Source organism: Delphinapterus leucas, chromosome 19 (assembly GCF_059928025.1).
Source record: "Delphinapterus leucas isolate spDelLeu-1000000601 "Yukka" chromosome 19, BTC_Dleu_Yukka2, whole genome shotgun sequence".
Taxonomy (NCBI): domain Eukaryota; kingdom Metazoa; phylum Chordata; class Mammalia; order Artiodactyla; family Monodontidae; genus Delphinapterus; species Delphinapterus leucas.
The window spans coordinates 68,803,369-68,829,728 of NC_143147.1; the positions used below are offsets into that span (position 1 = coordinate 68,803,369).

The 26,360-nt window shown below is 53.5% G+C and overlaps 2 protein-coding genes across 2 annotated transcripts in view; both read left to right on the forward strand.

The window, feature by feature from the left end:
* Window positions 1-14,380, forward strand: part of LOC111182909 (regulator of G protein signaling 9) — a 55,342-nt gene extending 40,962 nt beyond the window's left edge. The window contains exons 12-17 of the mRNA XM_089901733.1: window positions 1,277-1,390; window positions 4,649-4,764; window positions 8,183-8,270; window positions 8,747-8,885; window positions 10,730-10,815; window positions 13,364-14,380. Coding sequence (XP_089757859.1) covers window positions 1,277-1,390; window positions 4,649-4,764; window positions 8,183-8,270; window positions 8,747-8,885; window positions 10,730-10,815; window positions 13,364-13,538 — 718 coding nt within the window. The 3' untranslated portion in view covers window positions 13,539-14,380. The remainder of the gene's footprint in view (window positions 1-1,276; window positions 1,391-4,648; window positions 4,765-8,182; window positions 8,271-8,746; window positions 8,886-10,729; window positions 10,816-13,363) is intronic.
* Window positions 14,381-19,590: 5,210 nt separating this feature from the next.
* LOC149746806 (regulator of G protein signaling 9-like) lies at window positions 19,591-26,267 on the forward strand. The gene is made up of 7 exons (XM_089901841.1): window positions 19,591-19,629; window positions 21,406-21,472; window positions 21,583-21,678; window positions 21,967-22,028; window positions 22,112-22,209; window positions 22,571-23,098; window positions 24,685-26,267. The coding sequence occupies exons 1-7, from the start codon at window positions 19,591-19,593 to the stop codon at window positions 24,833-24,835; spliced, it is 1,041 nt and encodes a 346-aa protein (XP_089757967.1). The 3' UTR covers window positions 24,836-26,267.
* The last annotated feature ends 93 nt before the right edge of the window (window positions 26,268-26,360 follow it).

Consider the following 26,360-nt stretch of genomic DNA (forward strand, 5'->3'; position numbering starts at 1 on the left):
CAGGTACTGATCGGGGTGGGAGATACTGTGTTTTGTCCAGTGCCTTTCTTCCAGTGCGGTTAGGGTTAGGCTCTTGTCAAAATCTCCAAATATCTTTTGACATCCTCCCAAACCCGTAGTTTGCAAAACTACCACCTGCCCGAAAATACGTGCCCTGACCTCACCCACCTTTTGCAGTGACTTCTGTCTGTGGCTGCCGAGTCACAGATGGGGCTGCACGCGGGCGCTCACTTTGGGTTCTAATGTTCTGTGATAAAGCCAGACCCACCTGCTCTGATGTTGCAGAAACCCAGTTTCATGAAACCAAATAGAAAGTCCATTAGAGGAGGTTCAAAGGCTACACTGGATACTTCGTAGGCCCACTTCCCAATTTTTGTTTGTCTCAGAGCCTCATTACCATAATTTTGACATCATTATAGTGTTTGGACCTGTGGATGCATTTTTTCCCCTTCCCTTCAGCTGCTCCACTGTAAAGGTCTGATAAGAATAAGGAGGTCATGGGGCAGATGGAGCCCAGGGGCTTGAGTTCTGCGCGGAACTGTAAACCGAGAGCTCTGGTGTATCTCTCGGGCACGGTCCTGCTCTATCAAACTCTCATGGCTGTGGGCAGACTTCGTGGCAGGTGCCTTACGTGTATACTACGGATGCAATCCCCACCTGTAGGGTGAAGGCATGCCAGGTTTTTTCCAAACTGCCAGATACCAGTACACGTGTTGACTCAGAAGGTCTAACCCGACCAGGAGGAATTAGCTCTTGCCCACGTTTGTCTCAGTGAGACCACCGCTGTGAATACTGGGTCTGAGTTCCCAAATGCAGGCATTATTTGACCAAGGGTGGACCCCAGGGTGGCACAACAGAATCTCACCGAGTCTGTGGCGACCTTGTGCTTCCAAGATGGTGCCAAGACACCTGTTTGAACACGTGCAAAGAGTCAGCTTTGCATTTTGAAAACTCATGATCAAATGTAAAGAGGCTGTATTTTAATGAAATACGTACGGAGAAGTCACAAAGAACTGGTTTGGGAGACGACGTTTCACTTTACAACTAGAATAGGACAGATCTTGGTGAGGTTTCATTTCACAACTAGAATAGGACAGATCTTGTTTAACACCTGCCAATCCCGAGGGCTGTTAGAGCGTTTTTCTAAGAAGACAGTAACAAGTATGTAACTAAATCCATCAAGTTGAAGGAGGGCAGGCTGGTCGATCAACCTGAGTGTTGATTTGGTCTCTGGGGTGTTGAACTTCTAGGAAATCGCTTTCCGTTTGCTTTTCAGGATCGTCAAGTACAGTGAGCAGTTTTCGTCCAACGACGCCATCATGTCGGGCTGCCTTCCTAGCAATCCTTGGGTAACGGATGACACCCAGTTCTGGGATTTAAATGCCAAACTGTAGGTATTCGAGATATCGGGGTCCTTTTAAAAGTAACTTTTTGAGTTAGAATTCACACACCGTATAATTCACCCATTTAAAGTGTACAATCCAACGGTTTTTACTATATTCATCGAATTGTACAGCCATCACCACAATTTTAAAATATTTTCATCACCCAAATAAGAAACCCCCTACCCTTTAGCTATTACCCTCCAAATCCCCCTCCCCAAAACCCTCCAGTCCTAGGCAACCGCTAAACCTTCTGTCTCTACAGGTTTGCCTATTATGGACATTCATATCAATGGAATCACACAATCTGTGGTCTTCTGTGATTAGCTTTTTTCACTTAGCATAATGCCTTCAAAGTTTATCCATGCTGAAGCAGGTATTCATACTCAATCCCGAGTTACGGCTGAAAAATATTAATGTATATGCACACGCCACATCTCGTTTACCCATCCATCAGCTGATGGCCTTTGGCTTGTCTCTGCCATTTAGCGATTGTGAGTAATGCTGCTGTGAGCATTCGTGTGCTAGTTTTTATGTGGACATGTGTCTTTCATTTTTCTGGAGTATGTACCTAGGGATGGAACTGCTGGGTCAAGTGGTAACTCTGCTTTAACAATACATAGATCGTTTTTTTTGCGGTACGCGGGCCTCTCACTGCTGTGGCCTCTCCCGTTGCGGAGCACAGGCTCCGGACGTGCAGGCTCAGCGGCCATGGCTCACGGGCCCGGCCGCTCTGCAGCACGTGGGATCTTCCCGGACCGGGGCACGAACCCGCGTCCCCTGCATCGGCAGGCGGACTCTCAACCACTGCGCCACCAGGGAAGCCCATAGAGCGTTTTTGAAAACAATCATCTTCATGGCTTCGCACTTTTGACTTCTGACTAGAGTAAAAATAAGTTCCTGGAAAGCAGAGCCCTAAAGCTGCCTTGGGGATTACACCACTCACTCCTTGGCTGTTTATGAAATTTGAACAGTTGTTGCTGCTACCTGTGCCTGCATAAATCTGTCGTCTGGAAGAGGGGGCAAAGGCCAAGATGCAGGGGGGGAAAAGCCCAAGCTAACATAGGGGGGAAGAAGAGGGGGGCAGTTCAGAGGGAGCTGGAGCAGGAGAGGCAGAAGGGGCTGGAAGGAGCGTGTGGGGTGGGATGGGGTAGCTGGAAAAACAGAGAGCGTCAGGTACATGCCACAGCGGTGTCAGCGCCAAGGCCATCACCACCTAAGGCATGAGGAACACCCAGGTGGCACAGATCCGGCCAGGTGAGCAGGCGTAGCTGCAGAGGCCTTTCACCCCTCCGCGTAGCCCGCTATGGGCAGCAGACAGGTAAAGGAGGGCGCTCACCTGGAGTCGGGGGTCAACCGCAGAGCCCAAGACTCTAGAACCATCTTCTGGGGAGTCTTCCGGGGCCTCTAGTTATTAGGACGGTTTTCTGGAGCTTGTGTCTCTGTCGCAGTTATCAGAAGGGAGAGGCAGCCTGTACCTCCCTGTGCACAAGGATGTGCAGAAGTCGGCTCTTGTGGGGGAAAAGGCAGGGTCACCTGGCCAGGACAGGGACCGTCCTGAGAGGGTTTGGGAAGGAGGCGTGGATGCTGCCGGATGCTACGTGCAATGGAGAGTGGAGTATGGAAGCTTGAGGTAGAGATTTGCTGGTGAAGAAAAGAGGTGATGCTTATGTAGGAGCCCTTGATCATAGGGTACTGGGTGAATGCCAAATGAGCCCCACCCCCCAAAAATGGGAGGCCTTCTTCTTAATGGTTTAGATTTTAGAACGGTATTAACATCACCTGGGAAGCTTAAAAACAAAAACAAAAACAGGGACTTCCCTGGTGGTCCAGTGGTGAAGACTCCGCGCTTCCAATGCTGGGGACGCGGGTTCAAACCTTGGTCTGGGAACTAAGATCCCACATGCCGCGCAGTGCGGCCAAACAAACAAAACATAGCAGACGAAAACCCAGTATCCAGCCCTTATCTCCAAAGCCTCTTGTTAATTGGCCTGGCTTACCTCCTGAGCCCCATTAGCCCACTGATTTCAGTGAGCAGCGAGGGTTCACAAGACCGGCTCGGAGCATCCGCTCCCAGGGTTGGCCATGGACCGGCCGCATCAACGTCCTCCAGGAACTCGTGGGGAATGCAAGCTCTGGGGCCGCACCCGAGACTGAATCAGGAAGTTGGGGGATGGCACCCAGCAGTCGGTGTTTTAATGAGTCTCCCAGGGGATTCTGATGTCCGCTGAAGTTGGCACACCTGTTTGATGCCGGGCCCTGCTTCTTACTGTGTGGGCCCGGGCAAGGGTTTACCCTCTCTGAGCCTCCGTCGTCTTGGAAGTGCTATCCAGCTGGCCGCGTTCCCTTAGGGACCCAGCGATGGGTGTGTGTGTAAAGCACAGTGCGTCACAGATGGTGACTCCGTAAGTGGTAGCTGTTATTCCGGGATCCTTATTGTTTCCACGCTGACGTTAGGGAAGCGTAAGATCGCCTGACCGACTTGAGATACCACAGACATCACTTGTACCCAGTTATGGTTTCAGCTGTTGCACCAGTGGGCAACGTGGTGTCTGGGACTTGGGAACCTCTGTTTCCCAGGGGCTGTGTTGGGTTACGGAGAATTCCATAAGGAATAGGAGAAAAGCCAACAGTTTTCTGGATTTTCTAGACCGTGAGACCCACCCCATGCTAGCTGGGCTCGCGTGTCCTTCCTGAGATCGAAGCGTGTTCAGAATGAGCGGCGGTGGAGTGGGCCTGGCATCGTAGGGGAGGCTCTGGGAGAGGGTGCACGGCCGGCAGGGCCTGTGGGGTGTCTGCCTGGGGGCACGGGGCCTGAAGCCCGGCAGGAAGGGTCACCAGATGTTCCCGTGGGAAGGGGGTGTTGAGGGGGGGCAGTGGCCACAGCACCCATCACCGGGGCCATTCTGGGATTCTCTCTGGTCTGGTGTGGCAGGCTGGCCCCCTGGTCTCCACAGGCCTTCGAGGAGGCGTGCACGTCCCTCTGCCCTGAAGGGTTAGCATGAGGCTCTCTGCTGGGGGCCTCCTTCCCCCTGCTGGGGAGGCCAAATCCTGAGACGAGGCCCAGGGGACGTGTCTGAGGCTGCATTTTCCAAGCAAGGGGTTACTCGGCTTGTTTGTGCGGGTATGGAGGAGGGGAGGGTTGGGTCGTGCCCTGGGCCGGGGGACTCGCGGAGGTTAGCAGGGGCTGAAGCCCCCTCGCCGCACGCAGGCCCCCTGGGTGCGGCCTGAGTGTCTGGAGCATTTACAAATTGTGGTCCTTGCAGGGTGGAATTCCCAACCAAGATGCGGGTGGAACGATGGGCTTTCAACTTCAGCGAGCTGATCCGAGACCCCAAGGGTCGACAGAGCTTCCAGTACTTTCTCAAGAAAGAATTCAGTGGTGGGTCTCTGAGTTTTTTAAATAAAACATTTGCTTTTAGAAATATTCCTGAATGTCTAGCCTAGGACTCCGAGGTTGCTCGGCAGGTGTTTCCATAGCTCTGCTTGGGCCGACTCTCATCCTGGACCCTGTCTCTCCATTGGCTCCCGGGGGCCCCGCAGTCGGGGGAATTGCTTTGCTCACAGAATCCACGTGGACATGACTCAGGTTTCCAAGGCTCCATCCCCTCTGGCTGCCCTCACTGGCTCACCCTGATCCCTGGGTCTCCCACCCTCGAGCTCCCGGGTCTGCTGCCGCCATGTACCTGGTTTTCTTCAGCTCAGGGCCCCTCTGCCGTGGCCGCCCATGCAGTTCACCTGGATCCCATCCCCAGAGGTTCCTTTTTAATTGGTTTGGGGCGGAATCTCTGAAGTCTTGAAAACTCCCCAGGTGATTCTGACATGCGGCCATGATCGAGAGCCACTGTCTCAGCTCCTGGTCTGCTTCCTTGGAGGATTTGAATGGAATGGATGAGGCCACATTTTATACCCCAGCCGTCCGGAGGCCCCTGCAGCCTCGTAAATACACTGCAGTGGGAGACACCTGGGAAAAGCAAAGGCCAGATCGGGACCAGCTTCCCTATAGGCGGAGCATTCCATGGGCTTCACCACCTTCCCTGAAAAGTTTACTTTTATGGGGTTCCTTTATTTCTCTCCAAGTCCCCAGTCGTGGGGAGCATCGCATTTGAGCCTTGACACGGCCTGGCTCCCCAGGACCCACTGGCCTGTGAGGTTGCACCTGAAAGTATCCCACGGGACTTGCCATAAGCCTGTTTGACTGCCGGATGCACACATTACATGCTAAGATGGATTCTTGAAAATCGCTTTTTTTCTGATTAAGCCTAATTGCCGCGAGGTGATAAAACCCAGAACAGTTGGATGGGAAAGGGAGCTGCTTTTAGGACAGGCCGGAAGCAACTGGTGAATAAGTGGATCCGGCGCCATCTAGTGGTCGGCTAACAAACTACACTCTGAGCTTATCCCACCCAGGCGTCACTTAGTGTTGGTAAGAATCCATCCCCAAGATTTCCCTGCGTTATTAAAAGAGCGCTATTGGTGATCTCGGGATGAGATTCCCGAGGCTTCCGGTACGAGCAGAACACGTAAATAATCAGTTCATTTAATTAAAATTTTAAAAATTGAGATATGCTTCACATGCTATAAATTCACAGACCGTATCATTCACATGCCCTTTTAAAGTGTGCCGTTCAGTGCTGTGTAGTAGATTCACAGAGTTGCACAACGATCACCACTATATAATTCTAGAACCTTTTCACCACCTCAAAAAGAAACCCCTGACCCATAGAAGTCACTCCCTATTTCTCTGTCTTCCTCTGCTCCCAACTCCCCAGCCCACACCCCCAGCCCTAGGCAACCACTAATTTACTTTCTATTTTCATGGACTTGCCTGTTCTGGACATTTCCTATAAATGGAATCATACCATGTGTGGCTTTCTGTCCTCTTTCACTTAGCATAGTATTTTCAAAGTCCATCCACGTTGGAGCATGTAACGATGCTTCATTCCTTTTCATGACCAAATAATATTCCATTCTGTGAAGATACCACATTTTGTTTATCTACTTCTCAGGTGGTGGACATTTGGGTTGTTTCAACTTTTTGGCTATTATGGGTAGTACTGCTATGAACATTCATGTACACATTTTTCTGTGCTCATTTAATTTGTTTTTTACCCTGGTAAAATATTCATAACGTAAGACTTACCATTTTAACCATTCTAAGTGTAGAGTTCAGTGAAATTAACATCACTGTGCACCTGTCACCACCATCGGTCGCCGGAAATTTTTTATCTTCCCAAACCGAAACTCTATCCCCATTAAACACTAACTCCCCACTCCTCCACTCCCCGCCAGCTCCTGGGAACCATTCTATTTTCTGTTTCTATGAACTTGACGACTCTGGGAACCACATATAAATGGAATCAGACTGTCTTTGTCCTTCTGTGTCTGGCTTGTTTCACGGAGCATGCTCTCTTCAAGGTTCATCTACATTGTAGCTATGTCAGAACTTCCTTCCTTTTTAAGGCTGAATAATACCCATTGTATGTATGTACCACATTTTGTTTATCCATTCATCTGCTGATGAACGTGTGGGTTGTTTCCGCCTTTTGACTAGTGTGAATAATTGCTCATTTAATTTTACCCTTCAGCAATTAACCGTCTTGCCGTGGGCAAGGTGGTCTACAGGGCACTTGCTGTAAGACCAGTGGCTGTCACTTAAGAGCACTGCTGGCCTGCTTACTCATGCTTGTGATCTCGGTCCCAGGGGCACCCTGAATTTCATGCTGAAGAGGAAGGATCTCTGTGGAGTTACGGGACAGAGGTCAACTAGTTTAGGATCGTGCAAACTTTTCCAGTCTAAAATACCTGGGAGCCTTCCAGAGAATACTGGGAATGGAGAGGAGGGCATGGTCTGGTCCATTTCCGCCCACCATGGCATTCTGTGATTCACCTCCCCCCTGCCCCACATGCACACACAGGCACACACACACATGCACACACGCGAATACACAGACACGTGTGCACGCACAACGTACACACACACACACGCACACGTAAGCTCTTGCTCTCCCACTGGACTGACCCCGTTTATTTTCTCAGGCGGAAACTGGCCACCTGGGATGGCGCACCGAGGTGTCCCCACTACTGGGGGCTGGGAGGACCCCCTTCCAGTTAGAGAAGTTGGAAGGAAACGGGGTGGGGCAGAAGCTGGCTTTCCTCCTGGGCCCAGAGGCGCAGACTCTCCGGCTCAGGTGACCAGGCCTTCCTGAGAGCCAGCCCGTCAGCATCGCTGCTTCGGCAGCGTCTCCGTGAGGGTCTTTGGCTGGAATACGCCCCGCGAGGAGCCCTAAGAGATGGGCTCTCTGTGCACAAAGGAGGTGGGAGTCACGTGCGTCATCGACCAGGCGCAAAGTCACCAGGACCCTTCACGGAGAAAACCTACAGAGCAGCGACGCATGCGTCCCAGCCTAATCAGATGTCACTTGTCCAAGCAAGGTGTGCGACCTCCTGGATGAAGAGGAATGAGACCGCCTCTGGTGGTTCATCTGAGCTCTGACTTGAGTGCCCTGGGGGAAAGCGCAGGTTCCCGGCAGACACGTGGGCTGCACACACAGGGCACGTGTCCCCCTGGAGCACGTAGGTGTGCTCACTGGGGTAACAAGCCTCTCCGGGCCCTGGACAGAGGACGTGTGGTCTCGCCCCCGCCGTAGTCGCTGCTCCAGGACGGGATGTACCCCAGCTGACCCGTTTCTCTTCTTTCCTCCCTTCCCCTCCCATCTGGACTCCTGTCCGGCTGTCCCCGTGGACCCTCCCCCCTCCCCCGACCCCTCCCCCCCTCCCCCCCCTCCCCCCCCGCACAGGGGAGAATCTGGGATTCTGGGAAGCCTGTGAGGATCTGAAGTACGGAGATCAGTCCAAGGTCAAGGAGAAAGCGGAGGAGATTTACAAGTGAGGATGAGCCAGATTGGTGGGGAGGTCTCCCCCCGGCACCCCAGCTGCCCGCCCCCCCGCGGTTATGCTTGAGGTCGGAGACTGGATGGAGGCCCCCCGCACCTCGCATCCCCATCAGTCACCTCACCTCGCGCTGTGGACACCTCACCCCTGCTCCGGGAGGCTGGAGGTCCTGGGAGAAAGCTGGGGGAGGGTCAGCCCACCCACTTTTTGCTCTCTCTCTGCCAGAGGTTGGGAATTCCAAAGTCAAACACAAGTTCACATTCCCGATGCTGGCAGGGCTGTTTTCTTGCTTCTAAGAAATGTTGCTTGATGGCCTGTTCAAATGCTTTAGTGTCTCCTAAAAAAAGGACCACTTTCACCCCGGGGGACCCAACCCACGACTGTCAACCCCTCGCTCCCAAGCAGCTGTGAACTTTTCATTCACTGACCTGGTCTGGCTACTTTTGCTGACGTCTTCCTCCCCGTCTCAGGCTGTTTCTGGCCCCAGGGGCGAGGCGGTGGATAAACATAGATGGCAAAACCATGGACATCACAGTCAAGGGGCTGAAGCATCCCCACCGCTACGTGCTGGACGCCGCACAGACCCACATCTACATGCTCATGAAGAAGGTAGGCGCGGCCGTGGTGAGGGTGCACGGAGGCCTGGAAGCGCTTCCCTCCCCAGGTGCTGGGAGGGTTCTTTAGATGTGGGGAAAAGGGAGAGAATGCGTGGTTACTGCTTTGCGGTGTTAGATGCAGGGCTGTCAGCTGTCTCTCCCTCCTGCCCGCTGGGCTGGCCCCTCCTTGTGCTCCTGGGCCCCCTGGCCAGGGAGGGCTGCCTGCAGAGGCTGTGTGCCCTGTTTTGTTTTTTTTTTTAATCTATTTTTTAAATTTTATTTGTTATTTTTGGCTGTGTTGGGTCTTTGTTACTGCGCGCGGGCTTTCTCTAGTTGCTGTGAGTGGGGGCTACTCTTCGTTGCGGTGCGCGGGCTTCTCATCGCGGTGGCTTCTCTTGTTGCAGAGCACGGGCTCTAGGCGCGCGGGCTTCAGTAGTTGTGGCATGCAGGCTCAGTAGTTGTGGCTTGTGGGCTCTAGAGCACAGGCTCAGTAGTTGTGGCACACAGGCTTAGTTGCTCCACGGCATGTGGGATCTTCCCGGACCAGGGCTCGAACATGTGTCCCCTGCATTGGCAGGTGGACTCGCAACCACTGTGCCACCAGGGAAGCCCCTGCGTGCCTTCTTAAGGCTTCTCACTCTGCAGTCGTCGCATAGACCGTCATGACATAGTGGCTGCACCAATGTACATCCCCCCCACCGTGTAGGAGGGTTCCGTTTTCTCCGCGCCCTCTCCAGCATTTGTTATCTGTAGACTTTTTGAGGATGGCCATTCTGACCGGTGTGAGGTGATACCTCACGGTAGTCCTGATTTGCATTCTCTAATGATTAGCGACGTGGAGCAGCTTTTCATGTCCCTGTCGGCCATCTGTGTGTCTCCTTTGGAGAAATGTCTATTTAGGTCTTCTGTCCACAGTTCTCATGACTTTGACTGCTACTACTTAGTCTTTAGAATGGTACCGTTTCAATAAATTTTTTAAAATTCTCAATTGGTCGTTGAGAAATTCTCCTAGATGTTTCTGTGGGCTTTGTCCCATGTATGTTACGACTAGAGTTTGCAGTCGGCTTGCGGGGAGCAGGCGTTCAGGAAGTTCCCTGAACCTGCCGAGGGTCCCAGTAAATAGCCACACAAGAGGAGTCTGAGCCTGGGGCTGTTTTTGGTTGGGCTGGGTTTGGTATCCTCTTGCCTTTCTACTGAAATTCAGGGGAGAAGGACTTGTGAGTGGGCTTGGAAGTGGAGGTAGCGGGTGGGCAAGGTTGGAAGCAAGGGTCTGCTGTTTCGTGCATACTTCGCTGGAGAGCCCTCGAGATTCTTTGGGGGCGGCTGTGGACCAGGGTTCTCTAGTGTGAAGGGCGGCAGCATCTGGCCAAGACTCAGCATGTCCCACTCCCCGGGTCTCCGAGAATGTGCATTTCTAGCAAGTGGCCGGGTGAAATGGACGCTGCCGCATGGGGACCACACTTGAGCGCCGTGGCTTTAGACACACATCTGAATGCCTTGCACACAAGGATACAAATCCTCTTAACTTTGCAATCTCACTGCCGAGGGAAGGCTGGGGAAACGGCCAGTGTATTCGTTTTTTTTTTTTTTTTTTTTTTTTTGCGGTACGTGGGCCTTTCACTGCTGTGGCCTCTCCCGTTGTGGAGCACAGGCTCCGGACGCGCAGGCTCAGCAGCCATGGCTCACGGGCCCAGCCGCTCCGCGGCATGTGGGATCTTCCCGGACCGGGGCACGAACCCGTGTCCCCTGCATCGGCAGGCGGACTCTCAACCACTGCGCCACAGGGAAGCCCCAGTGTATTCGTTTGATGTGACACTTTCCCTCTCATAATAACTGTTTTTCTCTTGTTCCCACTAGGACTCTTATGCCCGCTACTTGAAATCCCCAGTCTATAAGGAAATGCTGGCCAGAGCGGTTGAACCTCAGGAAACCACCAAGAGAAGGCAAGTGGAATGGGTTGCAGTCACTCATTGCCTGCTGCTTTGTTTACAGGGAAAGGAGGGTCTCTTTCAGCCAAACGGCTATTCTCAAGATATTTGCTGGATGAAAATATTGGGGACTGGGAAGTATTTCTCACCATGCTCTGAAATCATGCTGGCAAGATGCACATAGTAATTACTGCCAGTAACTTTTGTTTCCCTAACACTGGTTTCAAAGAGTTTTGATTATGAGCTGGGATAATGACCTTTATTACAAATGGAAGCATCTCATTGGCTTTTTAATTGCTGCGCTTCTCCACCTCCAAACTGATGTGTAGCAATTAATTTAGCTACATCCTGGTAATGTCCTTTGTAATGGCCTAAGACTGTGGAGAGGAGAGCAGATTGCACCCCAAGAAAAATATAGACTCTTAGGGAAAATGTACAGGGAAACTCTAAGTATTCTTGCTGAGCCAGGGGGACGGCCTTCTTTATTCATTCTCACCTTCCTCATTGGAGATATGGAGCATATCCCATCTGGCAGAGCCCTTGGGCAAAGGATGAAATGTTCTGAGGGGCAGTTTGGGCTCCTTTTTGGGGGGAAAAAGAAAACTCAACAGGGACTGAAGATTCAAAAGAGTATCCGAACGGCAGCTTGAACAAAGACGCAGGACTTTGGCGGAGGTTTTCCCAGCGCCAGCGCATGTCCTGTCCGCCCCTCTCCCGGCCCCCCCTTAGTAGATGTTCTCCGCCCCGTTTGCCAGCTCAGCCCACGCTGGGCTCTTTTTCCATAGTCTCCAGTCAATTCAAAAGAGGGGTGGTTGGACCAGAGCCTTTGTCAAAGGAGCTTAAAAAAACACCCCAACTTGGTTTCATTCTTGAGGATAATGGCCCTGTTATGAAAAGGAGAGAAAGGAGGTCTTTGTGGTGCTATTCTTCTAGGTTCACGGGGTAAGGAAGGGAGTTCAGTGTCCCTGGGGACTTGAAAGCTTTTCTTTAAGCCACAAGAAAGGGCCATAATAGCTCCAGAAGTTCTGCCAGAAAGTAGTGGGGAAGGGAGGAGAGCTTCGTATGTCTCTCTCCAGATGTTTTTTAAGTTGGCACAGACCTGAGAGATCAGCTGAGATCTTTTGCGGGGCATCCGGGTGCTTGGCTGGGGCGGCACTAGACCGCAGGTGCAGTGCTCGGCTGTGAGGTCGGGTACCGCTGTCCGGTGGTGCTTGGCTGGGGCGGCACTAGACCGCAGGTGCAGTGCTCGGCTGTGAGGTCGGGTACCGCTGTCCGGTGGTGCTTGGCTGGGGCGGCACTAGACCGCAGGTGCAGTGCTCGGCTGTGAGGTCGGGTGCCGCTGTCCGGTGATGCTGTCGCCGCTACCGCGGGTGAGAGCACCCCCGTGGGACGTGGGAAGCCCGGCCTGGAACTATGTGGGGATGGCAGGGCGGGTATGAGTTTGCCCCGTGACTCTCAGGCGTGAGACAGCGCACAAAACTTAATTTTTCCAGAACAAGTTAAATGGAGCTCCAGGCAGGCAGGGCTGGTGGGAGCCCTGACTTACGGGTAGGGGAGCCCTCTTCCTCCCTAGGGTGGATGCTAGAGTTCCAGGGGCTTACGTGGTCCTGAAATTTGGGGAGGTCCTAGGTTTTAAGTCTCCCCTTGCTGCTGAAATGCTCATTTTCCAAGTATGCTCTCCATCGCCTGCCTCACTCAGAGCTTTGTCTTGGCTCCCGAGGTCGTGGTGGAGAGTTTGGGGTCGGGGATCCACGACTGGCTTTTGTTGAAGGGGCTGACGGTTCGCGCATGCGCACAGTGCTTTGGAGAAAGGGTCCGCCGGGTCTGGTGCAGGCGCGCAGCGCACGCCTGCTCATCACCCCTCTTCAGGACCCATCCCCTTGCTCTGCCCGTGCAGGCTCGCTCCTCGATGGCCCCGCTCTTTCCTTCCTTTCCAGAACCTTGTTTTTTTTTTTTTGCGCTATGAGGGCCTCTCACTGTTGTGGCCTCTCCCGTTGCGGAGCACAGGCTCGGGACGCGCAGGCTCAGCGGCCATGGCTCACGGGCCCAGCCGCTCCGCGGCATGTGGAATCCTCCTGGACCGGGGCACGAACCCGCGTCCCCTGCATCGGCAGGCGGACTTTCAACCACCGCGCCACCAGGGAAGCCCCAGAACCTTGGCTTTTGAAAACAAGCGTTCCAATTCTCCCTGGGGGCCAGAGCCCCTGGGTTTCCAGTATCCAGACCCTCCTTGTCCGCTTCTTTCTGGAAGGGCCTCCAGGAAGATAAGATGCCTCGTTGATTTCTAAACCTCATGAACGGTAGTCTGTACTTGGCACCATCTGAGTCTTCCTGGCCGCGTCTAAGCCTAAGATATGATGGCAGCTGGTCCTCAGTCTGGTCCCATCCTCCCAGCGGGGAGAAAAGAGCCACGGCTGGATGTGCCTCTGAGGGCCCCCCGTGAGGTTCCCCGCGGGGATAAGGGGCCGATCCGGAGTCCGGCCTCACCTCCCGCCAGGTGTGCCAGTGTCGCTTCGGGGAGCGCATGGCCCTCCACCAGCCACTGTTCTCTCCTCCCTTTCAGCTCGAGCCTCCGGTTCATGCGGCGTCCCCTGCGCTCCAGCCCAAGCCCCGTCATCCTCAGGCAGCTGGAAGAAGAAGCCAAGGCTCGGGAAGCGGCCAACACGGTGGACATCACCCAGGTCATGAGCAAACTGGATCGCAGGAGCCAACTCAGAAAAGAGCTGCCTCCCAAATAAATGCACAGTTACTTATTTATTCCTGGGGGTGGGGGAGAGTCTAGAGGGTTCTGCGCCCCATTCAGGGGGCGGTGGGCCAGTCGGGTTCACCCCCGGTTCCTCGGACCCCTGTCTTGGGCTTCCTCTTACCCCTCCAGATCGCCAAGGGGCCGGGCGGGCACGGGGGAGGCGGGGAGAGGGGGGCTGCACCTGACTCCGTTGCTGTGACATCGCCTGTCTTACCCTCCGGAGTCCTTGGGGGTGAGAACCAGAGAGAAAAGCTGCTTCGTGAACCGCCATTGGCGAGAAGGGCGTCGTTAACTACCCCCAGGGCATCGTTCCGCATGTTTGTTTCCAGTAGCGTCCAAAGCTCCTCCTCTCCTTTCTCCAATTTAGACTCTGCCTCTAAAGCAGCCGGGGACGGGGCGCCCCAACCAGGGGCTGGCTGCAGGGCTCCCCTGTAGATGCCCTTTCCTGGGGCCCCTCTGTCACACCTGCCTGGAGAAACTCTGCTGAGACTTTTCTTTTGAGCTTGTTCTTAGTCCTAAGTTTTGAGGGTTGGTGGGCCCTCTCCTTCGCTTTTGCCTCCCCATCCCCCTTTTACATGATGCCAGGGGAATTAGTAGCTTGTAGGAATGAAGGACATAGGCCAGAGGCCTCCAGAGAAGTCCAGGTAAAATGGAGCATCTTTTTGGTTAAGGACGAAGGTGCCGATGTCTTCATTCATGGGAGGAGGGATGGTTAGAGATCTGTGACCTTTTCAAAATGAGTCAGGGTCAAAGATAGTACTCTTTGGGATGTTATCTAGATGTTGGTGCTTTCCTCCTCCATAGCTTTAGATTAGGCCAGCCTGTGGTCAGGGGTGGGGGGTGGGGTGGTCAGGACAGTTCCAGCTCTGACCTTGGAGGCCTAAAGGTAATTCTTGAAGTTGGGTTTGCTCCTGTACACCTGTGTAAGAATGCAAAAGAGATAAAGCAAGTGGATGAGCAGGTACCGACCTTCTGCATCAAGAAGACTCACTCAGCAAATTAACTGAGCACCTATTATGTGCCAGGCATTGGTGAATAAAATAGACATGTTCCCTGCCTCATGGAGCTTATAGTCCAGGACTGACAAAAAAATAAGGAAGCCAAGTGTATTAGGTAGCTGCTGCTGTGTAACAAACAAGCACACAACTAGAGTGGTATAGAAGAATAAGTGTTCATGGCTTATGCATATAGGGTCATCTCTGAGGTTCTGTTGATCTTCGTGGGGCTCATCCCCACGCCTGGTGAGGGTTGATCTGTGGCAGCCTAGGCCGGGATGAGTTGAAGGATTCTGCTCACATGTTTCTTATCCTTCAACAGCCTGGCCTGGGCATGATCCTATGAGGATGGCAAAATTGCAGGGGAGTCGGTGGAAGCACGTAAGATTCTTGAGATGAAGGCCTGGAACTGGTGCCTCATCTTAATAACCAAAGCGAGTCACAAATCCAGCCTAGAATCAAGGGCTGGGGAAATCGATTCTACCTCTTCAGTGAGAGAAATTTCAAAGTCTTCTGGCAAAAGACAGGGAGATGTGGAGGGCTGAAGAACTGAGGCCATCCTTGTAATCGGCAACTCAAACAAAAATATGATAAAACCCATAGAATGTGCTTTAATGCATATACAGTGCCGTAGTAGAGGACGCGGTGCGTGTGGACTCAGGGGGACTCTCTGAGGTGGCGGATAAGCAGAGAATGAAAAAGATTTGGCCATAGAAGGAGTGCAGGTGAGGCAGGAAGAACTTTCCAGGCAGAGGGAGCTGCATGAGCAAAGGCCCAGAGGTGGGAAATGGCTCAGACTGAAAGGCCAGATGAAAGGAACCTGGTAGACAAAGGGGCAGTGGTACAAGATGAGGTCCAAGAGGTGGGCAGGCAGGCCATCGCAGGCTTTCCAGGCCATTGTAAGAGGTTTGAGGCTCTTGGTTTCACGTTAGCAAAGGGATTCTATTAATCTCCCTGTCTTCCCCAGTCATAGACTAGTTTACACTCTGGAAGAGCAACTACAGAGATGCTTTGTTCATCTCTCTTTTGAAGAATCTTGGAGTCCTCCAACGTAGGGGGAGCGCCTCAAGCAGAAATTTCAGGTGATGAACCATTGTAAACTGAGTGACATGAGGGAAGGGACCGTATCTCACTCACTATTTGGAATCTGATGCTTTATACCTAGTGAATTCTGCATAAACATATTACATGGATGGATGGATGGATGGATAGATGGATGGATGGATGGATGGGTGGGTAGAAAGACCTCCGGGTTTGGACAAGGCCTCTTAGACTCTTGTCCTCGTTCTGTCGCTAGCCATGTGGTCATGAGCAAGTCACTTCACCTCTCTGCTTCATAATTTTTGAAATGAGGGGTTGGGACCAGATCCATGTTTCTCAAACCAGAGTCAGTGAATTCCAGGAGCATACCCAGCCTGGGCCATCAATTTTACTTGAAGATTTGCAATGGGAGGGAAGTTAGATAGTTTTTTAAATTTCACATTAAAATAATCATGAATATATTACGAATTAGACTGCAAGCTGTACATGAATTTTTTAAGATAAAAGCTGAGACGTCAAAGATATCTCATGCCTGGCTGTGGCGGATTCAGGCTTTTGCCCTCAGACTCCTGGGAGAGCATGGTTGCCCAGTTCTCCTGCTGTTGGGCCTACTTCTGTGGGAAAGTTTGAGAAGCATGGAACTGGAGGTATTTGCCCTCCATCCTAGTTACCCCTGTATGAGCTGAGGTTACACACCTAGCAAAATGGTGGTAGGGTGGTGGGAGAGTTGAAATGCACCTTGAATTCTTCAGGACACAGAGTATGTCTTGTTCATCTTTGACTCAACTATTCACCAGCCCACTCCTCACTCTTGAGACGTGTCTGCTTCATGTGTCTGTCATCCTCCTGCAGAGTACCCAGTGCTCTGTGTCAGACACATAGTAGGTGTGGCGCACGCATTGATGGAAACCTTCTCAGTGTCAGACACACAAGAATCCCCAGTCAAAGGAGAGGCACAGATATGTCAACAAAGTAGGTTATCGTTCCTTATTGGACGGATGAGTGCTTCCACATTACCCTTCTGAAGGAAGGGAGATGACACATGCCTTCACTTCTGGATGTGTTCCACAAGTGTATTCTATATATTTTTTATTATTAAAGTATAGTTGGTTTACAATATTATATTAGTTTCAGGTGTACAACAGTGATTCAATATTTTTATAGATTTTACTCCACTTAAACTTATTATAAAACGCTGGCTATATTCCCTGTGCTGTGCGTTACATCCTAGTATCATTTATTTTATACCTAGTAATTTGTACCTCTTAATCTCCATCCACAAATGTATTTTAAACACCTGTTTTGTGTGAGAGCCCATGGTTGGTGCTATGGCACAGATGCAAAAATGGACGAGGTGTTTTCTGCCCTCAAGGGGCTGACAAGGGTACATGGAGGCGATATAGGCTGGGTGGTGTGCAACACACTAGTGGAGCACAGAGATGGGGGAGAATTGTCTGGCCTGGGGGGTCGAGGGGGGTGCACCAGGAAATTCTCATGTTTGGTAGAAAGGATCCCTACCCAGTTTTGAGGTTTTGGAAGTGTGTCTGCTTCTAGACTCCAGCCACTGGTATCTGCTCCTGCCAGCTTTGATGCACTAACAGTAGCCCCACAGGGTCCATCTGAATCTCAAATGGTGTAAAAATAGTATTTATTTGGACAATAGTATTGATACATTTAAATTACTATGATATTCTCTATCCTGCCACGTACTTAGGCACCATCTTAATTCCACTAATGCCATATTGTAAACAGCTTGAGTTTCTCTACCCATGTGGTGTATATCTGATGCTAGAGTATAAGTTATGCCATAAGGTACCAGGATTCATTTTCAGGCTTGGATTTTAGAGAAAAGACTGCTTTTGTTGTGAGGATTGAGTGGAAATACAAGGGCTAGGGAGTAGAGTGCCTAGGAAAATGCCTGGCATATAAGTGCTCAGTAAATGCTAGCTGCCGTGATCGTCATCACAGCCATCATTATTATTACCATCACCACCATCATCCCCATCATCCTTACCATCACCATCACCACCATCACCATCACCACCATCACCACCATCACCACCATCACCACCATCACCATCACCACCATCACCATCACCATCATCACCATCACCATCATCACCACCATCACCACCATCACCATCACCATCACCATCACCATCACCATCACCATCATCACCGTCATCACCGTCACCATCATCACCACCATCACCATCACCACCATCACCACCATCACCATCATCACCATCATCACCATCACCACCATCACCATCACCATCACCATCACCATCATCACCATCACCATCATCACCATCATCACCACCACCACCATCACCATCACCACCATCACCATCACCATCATCACCATCATCACCATCACCATCATCACCACCATCACCATCACCACCATCACCATCACCACCATCACCATCACCATCATCACCATCACCACCATCACCATCACCATCACCATCACCATCACCATCATCACCATCACCACCACCATCACCATCACCACCATCACCATCACCATCATCACCATCACCACCATCACCACCATCACCATCACCACCATCACCATCACCATCATCACCATCATCACCATCACCATCATCACCACCATCACCATCACCACCATCACCACCATCACCATCACCATCACCATCATCACCATCACCATCATCACCATCACCACCACCATCACCATCATCACCATCACCACCATCATCACCATCACCATCATCACCATCATCACCACCATCACCATCATCACCATCACCATCACCACCATCATCACCATCATCACCATCATCACCATCACCATCATCACCATCATCACCACCATCACCATCATCACCATCATCACCATCATCACCATCACCATCATCACCATCACCACCACCATCATCACCATCACCATCATCACCATCATCACCATCACCATCACCATCATCACCACCATCACCATCATCACCATCACCATCATCACCATCATCACCATCACCACCATCACCACCATCACCATCATCACCATCACCATCATCACCACCATCACCACCATCACCATCACCATCACCATCACCATCATCACCACCATCACACCATCATCGCCATCACTGTCGTCATCGTTGTCATCAGTATCATCAGAAGCAACCCTAGTACCTTCATGGTCTTAAAGTAAAGCTTGTTCTTCCTTGCATTTGTCAGTGTTGCCCAGTACAGTGGTCCATTATTCTTTAGGGCATTTCCTGAGGTGTATTTAAAGCCTTGTTGACCCAAACCATCTTACTTTCTCTTCTCTCTCAGAGTCTAGCTCTCCAGGGACCGTTAGGATATATTTGAGGGGAAGAGAGTGGGGAATTGATGTCACGTTGTATGTCTGCAGAGGGCTGACCAGCAGCAGTGTAGTGACTGGTCAGTCCATGGGTCCCCAGTTTTGTCTGTTCAAGATGGGAAGGTCTTGTGCTGGGCGGTGGCAGATGAGCTGACCGGTAGGAGAAATGGGGTGTTCGCCCACATGGATTTTTCCCCACGGGGCCAACTGTGCTCATTCGCTTTTGGGGGCAGCAGGGAAAGGGCGAGTGAGAGGGGCTGGGAAGGGGGGACTGGTGCATGGCATGTGGCCCCCGGAAGGTGGCCCTCTCCACCTACCTGCTCCCAGGAAGTGGCCACAGGGTCTCCTGCAAATTCTCAGCCAGTTTCTGTACGGAAAGTGAGCCGCGTCCCTGCATCACCTGCTTTGCCTTTCATTGAAAGCCTGTGCTCGTGTTCCCGTGCCACTGAACGCGCTCCGTGTCATGCTCCTTCTGCAAGAGAATAAAACAGCAGCACAAAACAAAGCCAAGCACTGCTTCACTGTGTCTCTGTTGTGTCATTTCTTTGCCACGTGCCTCGCACACCGCTGCTTTGCTGCTTCACACCCGTGGTGGGTATGGGAGGGGCCAGGGTCGCGGTGGGAGTGGGTAGAAAAAGGCATCTTGCTCAGAGTGTCCAGGGCCAGTCGGGCTGATGCCTGTTTGCCCAGAAGAAGGGACTTTCTCAGGCCAGGTAAGTGAAGCAGGACAGTAGCCACCTTCCTAACGTGTCCTGTCATTCATCCTGGAATAAAGCAGGTGCTGGGCGGAGGAGTGGGGTGGAGAGGAAGGGCCAGAATTGGGCGGGGGTGTGTGGCGGGGCTTGGCTGTCCTAAGCTGTATCGTCTTGGTCGAGCTGCATCATCTCCATGAGCCTCTGTTTTTTTATCTGTAAAGTGAGGATTATAGCAGGAGTTGACCGCAAATTCTGAGTGAGTGGGATTTAAGGTAATGAACTGGGGGTGGGTGTGTCCTCGCTTAACTCGATGCCTCTCCATCTCTCTGAATAAAGCCTGGTTCCTAGTTTGGCGTTTTGGCCCAGGACCCCAAGTCCCGTACAAAACCCCCAGGCTATGGGCTGGCAGCGTGGATCAGTAGGAAAAGCAAAGCCTTTGGGGTTACACGGACCTGGAGTCAGAGTCTCATTTGGTCACTGTATTAGTTAGCGATCCCCAAGGGACAAATTAGCACCAACAAGCACCATTTGCCAGCTCATAGGTGGCCAGGTGAGACTGGGCAGGTCTCTCTGTTCGGGGTGCACAGTCAAGGTGTCGCGAGGCTGTGTGTGCTCTCATCTGGAGGCTCTTCCACGTTGTTGGAAGGATTCCGTCTCTTGTCATGGGACTGAGGGCCCCATTTTTTTTGCCAGCTGTCGGCTGAGGGCTGCTCTCAGCTTCCAGAAGCCGCCCAAACTCCTTGCTGCACGCTCCCCACCCTCCATCTTCAAAGCCAACCATGGAGAACTCCTCCCTCGTTGAATTCCTAATCATGCTCCGAGCCTCTCTGACTTCTGTCTCTCTGGCTTCTAGACTCAGATTTGAAGGGATCAGGTGATGAGATCAGGGTCGCCGGGATAATTCCTTTTAGAGTCACCTATGCCGTATGCCATAGCCTGACCTCGGGGATGACTGCCCCGTGACATCCACAGCTCACACCCATCCTGAAGGGCAGGGGCAGGCATCTTGGTGCCACCTTAGAGTTCTGTGTTCCACACTCACTGGTTTGTGATGGGAGCATGGGGACGGTACTGAACCCCTCTGGTCCTCAGTATTCTGGTCTCTAAAATGGGGTGGTAATAGATGCTTTGCGCACCTGGCACATCGTTAAGTGCTTCATAAACTGCAGGGCCGTACACCTGACAGTCATCTCCCAAACCCTTCATCAGGGCCCAGCCATCCCTCTTGCTATTCTCCTTTGCAGACTGTGCCCTGTAGGACACAGGTGTCGGAAGCGCAGTGCACAGCTCCGTGAACTTACTGGGTCTTGCTTACTTGCAAAGCATCTCCTTCTCACAAGCAAAGTTTGTGAGACTTTGCTTTCCCTGAGTGCCCCCCATGAGGTTCTCCTCCAGTGGGTCTGGGGTGGGCCTGGGATCTGCATTTGTAACGGGCACCCTGCGTGATTCTGACCTGCAGCCTGCACTGAGACATCTGACTGGCATGACACACGCAAACTACGGAGCCAGTGAGCCTGGTTTTGCAAAATCTGCTCACCGTTCCCCGCATTCTTGGGGCTTAGCTTCTAGAAGCCTTGGTTTTCTCATCTGTAAAATGGGCATAATAAGAGTTGACTGCCTCACCGAGTGGCTCTGGGAGATAAATGCAATAGTCCACATAAAGTGCTCAGCCCAGAAACTCACATTTGCTAAGTTGTCACTGTATGTTAGCAATAATCACAATGATGATTAGTATAATAACCCAGTGGCCTCGGCTCTGGGCCTCAGCTCTGGTTTGTCGGCCTGTCTGAGCAGTGGAACAGCATCAGTGCCTCCGAGCTGCTGTTTCAGAACCGAGTGTTGCTTGAGCTTCAGGGAGCTGGTGGGAGAGTGGAGACCGCTCTCCCCAGCCCCGGCGGCAAAGCTCCCTGTGGCCCCCTGGCCTTGCTTTTCCTCTCAGGGCTGTTCTCGGATGTGCCCTTCCCTCTTCAGGTCGGGACCAGCACACGCCTCAGAAGCCAGCAGACTCCAGCTCAGCGCCCGGAGCTGCCCTCCTTGGGCCCCAGGGCAGTGCCCAGGCCCCCGGGGGCAGGTGGCTCCCTCTAAGCGGGACATCTGTGTGGCTGTGACAGTTTCAAAGAGGGTTTTTCTTCCCTGGAGGCATTTCTCTCTTGGAGGCAGTGTCGGTCCAGCTGTCCCAGGAGCCCTCTCCCCGCCAGGACCAGCACAGCCCCCAGCTCCATCCACACTGGGCTTTGATGTGGCACATGGCCAGGGCAGGCCTTCGGGGTGACGGGGGGACACAGAGCAGGCCGAGGGGAGGTGAGAGCAGAGAGCCTTCCTGCCGACGATTCGGGTTCTCGCTTCCGCCGTTAGCTCAGATGAAGCTCTCGGGCTCCTTCCCGACAGCCTGCCTGACCCCACGCTGCTGCCCCCTGGTCGGCCCCCGTGGCCCAGGGAGGCTGATCTGCTTACCTACTTCCCCTTTCCCCACCGATAACCTCCTTGTCTGTGTTTCCAGGCTCCTTCTCCGCGGAAGGTCCAGGTCCTGCTGCGCTGCCTGCGAGGAAGGGCGTGGGAAAGGGTGGGCCCGGTCATCCCCAGGGATGACCCGTGGACGTGGGTCGGGGCTCAGGACAAGACGGGTGGTCTTAGGCCTGGAAGGATCAGCTCTCCTCCTGGCACCTCCGCTGCTCTGTGAAAAGGGTGTTAGATGCCTCCAGACTTTAGGCGGTCCCGAGGATGGAGAAGGGAGGGCATGATGGACGGTGGGTGCAGGCGTTGCTCGTTGGGGGCGGAGTCCAAGGCCGACTGGAAATCCAGCCTGGCCACACCCCGTGTCCCAGGCCTGGAAGAAGGGCCGTCTGTGCCCTGGGATGCAAACCCCAGCCCTGGGGACGTGGCCAGGGCTTGGGGACGGGCAGGCCCCTTGGTGGGAGGTCTGTGTGCCGCGTGCCGTCGGCTCAGGTGGCTGAGTCAGCCGAGCGCGGCCCGCGGGCCGTGGACCAGCCACGCCGCTCACTACGCGCTCTCTCCCTCCTTCTCTGCAGCCGGACCAGCGCGCGGCCCCCAGCCCTCACCTGACCGTGTACACCGGGGCCCCCCTGCCCTCCTCTCCGTCCAGCCCCCGCTCCCCGCGCTGCCGCTCGCCGCGGAGGCCCTTCCCCTCGCCCGGCCGCTTCCTCCGGCGGCCCAGCAGCACCGTCTGCCCCTCGCCCATCAAGGTGGCCTTGGAGGGCTCCCCAGGCGAGGAGCCGGAGCGGGAGGCCGCCCGCGGGCGCTCAGGTGCTGAGACCAGCGGGGCCTCCGCGGACCAGCCCCGGCCCCGGGCCCTTCCCAAGGCCCGCGTGGCCCTGTCCCTCGGCCGGTTCCTGAGACGAGGCTGTTTGGCCTCCCCGGTCTTTGCCAGGCTCTCCCCCAGGTGCCCCCCTGTGCCCCACGGGAAGGTGCAGCCGCTGGGGGAGGCGGGCCGGCAGCTGCCACGACCAAGGTCCCGGAGAGCAGCCAAGTAAGGATGGAGGGGTGTGTGTGTGTGTGTGATGCAGGTGTGTGTGTGTGTGTGTGTGTGATGGAGGAGTGTGTGTGTGTGACATGGAGGGGTGTGTGTGTGTGTGAGATGGAGGTGTGTGTGTGCACGCACGGGCGTGTGTGTGTGATGGAGGTGTGTGTGTGTGATGGAAGTGTGTGTGTGTGATGGAGGGTTGTGTGTGTGTGCGTGCACGTGTGGGCGTGTGTGTGTGTGATGGAGGGGTGTGTGTGTTTGTGATGGAGGTGTGTGTGTGTGATGGAGGTGTGTGTGTGTGTGTGAGATGGAGGTGTGTGTGTCTGTGTGTGTGTGTCTGTGTGTGCACGCGCGGGTGCGCGTGGATGTCTGGTGAGGACCGAGGCTCTGTGGTCTGGGGGCTGTGGGGGCTGGGTAAGGAGGATTCTGGGAGAACAGACACAACCCACAGGCCCATTAAACCCCTCGGCCTCCGGGTAGTTTCCAGACACTCAGTGCTGCCCTCTCCTGTCTTTCTGAGGAAAAGGAGAAGAGTGTCTTTCTTTTCCATCTTCTTTTCCCCTTTTTATACTCTTCCACCCACCCTGCTCCACCCCTAAGACGTTAATCTAATGAATCCATCGCATTTTTTAAAGGGCCGGAAAGCTCAGTGGCAGCAGTGGGACCCACAGGTGGTGTTGGGCCCCCGCACTCCCTCCCCTCCCCCACCCCCTCCTGCACACACCTGCCCGGTGGCTCAGAGGGGCTGCAGGGGTGCTGACAGTGTCCAGTCTCTGCGCAGGGGAGGCCCCTCTAAACCCCATCGTGGGTGCTGCTGTTCCCACCTCTGAGGACCCCCTGCCCCGAAGCAGCTCCTGGGTGCAGAACAGAGGCTCTGAGGGGCGCTTGATCACTCCCGGACCAGGGCAGAAAGAAAAGTTACAGACAATGCAAAACAAAGGATCAGCCCCCATCTTTATTTGGTTTTGGAGGGAGACAGCAGGTGCGGGGGCAACCTTGCACCAACCAACAGGCTCCTGCATTGGGCCCTGCCAGGTCTGGTTGAAAGAAGGCGCCTGCTGGGGTCCTAGGTTGCCATGGATACCCAAGTATCCGGCTTCGGCTGTGCACTGTGCATCCGGGGATGGGGGAGGGGAGGGGTCAGGATCCAGGGCGAACATATCTGTTGATTCCTCCCAACTGGCTCTGCTGAGGGACTGTTCTAGCTTTGTGGCCACAGCCAGGCCACACATACAGGCTTGGGGCTTTTAAAACCTCTGTTCTCAGTGGCCACCACTTCATGAGAAGGCAGTTTAAAGGGGCTGAGATTAAGTCCTGGCATGTTCTATAGGAACATCCTGAATTCATCAAAACCATAAAAACTCAAAAGCCCCTTGAAAATGAAAGTAAAGCATTTTCTGAATTATTCTTCATTCAGCAAGAAACTAGGAGCCTCCCTCCTTCCCCAATGAAAGGGATCCGCCCAGCCAGTCCCTGCACACACAGCCTTTGGCAAATGCACCTGTGTCCACACCCCTTCAGGGATGTCAGGGTGAGCTGGGGATTTGGTGACCTCCTATCCCCACCCACCTGCTTTCCTCTTGTGCCTGAAGCTTCTTCCAGATGAAAATGGATGTGTCTACGGGGAGCGGGACCTGCCTGGTGGACTCAGAGGACACGAGGACAGGAGAACGGAGTGACCAGGCCATAGAAAAGGAGGTCATCTGCCCCTGGGAGAGCCTGGCCGAGGGCAAAGCTAGCTGAGCCTGGGGCCTCGGGCTAGGCAGTCGCTCCTGCACACTCGGCTGGATGGGGCCGCGGGACATGCTTGCTCTAAACCAAAGTGCATTAAGATCGTATTTGGGGACTGGAGAGACAGGATGGATGGATGATGGAGAAGAGTGCTCTGGCAGGGCTCCCCCTGGCCAACCCCTTCCCTCGACCCTGACCCTTGGTCAGAAGAAAGGCATGTGGACCAGAGGACTTGACTTGCCGCCTTAAAACTGATAAAAGGTTACCTTGTCAAAGTGTTTTTGGATTGGAATGTTAGTGTGTGTCTGGTTTTATTAGCTATTTATGAGATAATCTCAAGTCGTCTTTGGTTTTCTGGACAAAGGGAACTGAATCACTTCAAAGAACTCCCTCCCTGTCTAAACTGGTTTTTATGTGATGCTCTCATCAACGGAGCCCACCCCGCCCCCCCCCGGGAGGAAGTCCCAGGCTGTGGCATCACACAGGAAGAGGGGGCTGGGGAAAGGCATCCTTCTAGAATGCCAGGTGTGCTCCGATCCACCCAGAAGCAGAGGCCAAGATGGGATGAGGTGGGCAAGGGGATTGCTGGGGGAGACACCTGTGAAGGATGATGGGTGGAGGCTGGAGAACAGGGTGAGGACTCTCGGACCATGGTGGGGGGCTGACATCTGGGGAGGCGGTGGGCAGGGAGTCTCAGATGGCGGAGCATTTCCAAGAAAGTTTTGGCCAGGCTGCCCGGGTGTCCTTGAGCCTGTGTCTTGTGAGAATGGTTCTGCCTTAGGACCCCCACCAAGCAAGGTCATTGGCTGGGAGCCCCTGTGGGCAGCCTGGCCGTGGTGTGGACGTGCTGGGGACCCTCGGTCCATTTGCCCCCTGAGCGCACATTTTCACGTCCGCTGCACGAACGTAGGAGGCACTTCTGGAGGTTTGAGCCTCGGTGCGCCCCGCCCACCTCTTCTCCAGTTATTAACTCAACACGCCTTGATGGAGCCCCAACAAGCATTGACGGAGCGCCCCCTATGGGTGCAGTCTGCGCTGAGCCCTTGCGGACTCAGCTGTGACTTCTCAGTTCGTGGAATTCATCTAGAGCACCGGTTCTCAGCCAGGGTCCAGCTCTGCCTGCAGGGAACCTTGAGCAGGGCCTGGAGACATTTTCAGACGCCATGACTAGGGCGGGGAGTGATCCTGGCATCGAGTGGGCAGAGGCCAGGGACGCTGCTAAACATCCTACAGTGCACGGGGCAGCCCACACCCCATGACAGAAGACGTTCTGGTCTAAAATGTCAATGCCGCCGTGGAGAAGCCCTGGAATAGGAGTTACGGGTGACGCCCTGTGCTGCTCGACACTGTCATTGGTTTCTGCCCAAAGCCCTGAAGTGTTGCCCCAAAGGGTCCCGCTGGGCTCATACTTGGATTGGACAGTGGGTTGAGATTAAGGGTTACATGGTGAATAAAACATTTCTTAAAAGTTGCCTGGAAAGTCCTCGTAGGAAAAAAGATAGTGATTTGCCAAACGCTCATGCTCTCTTCACTTTTA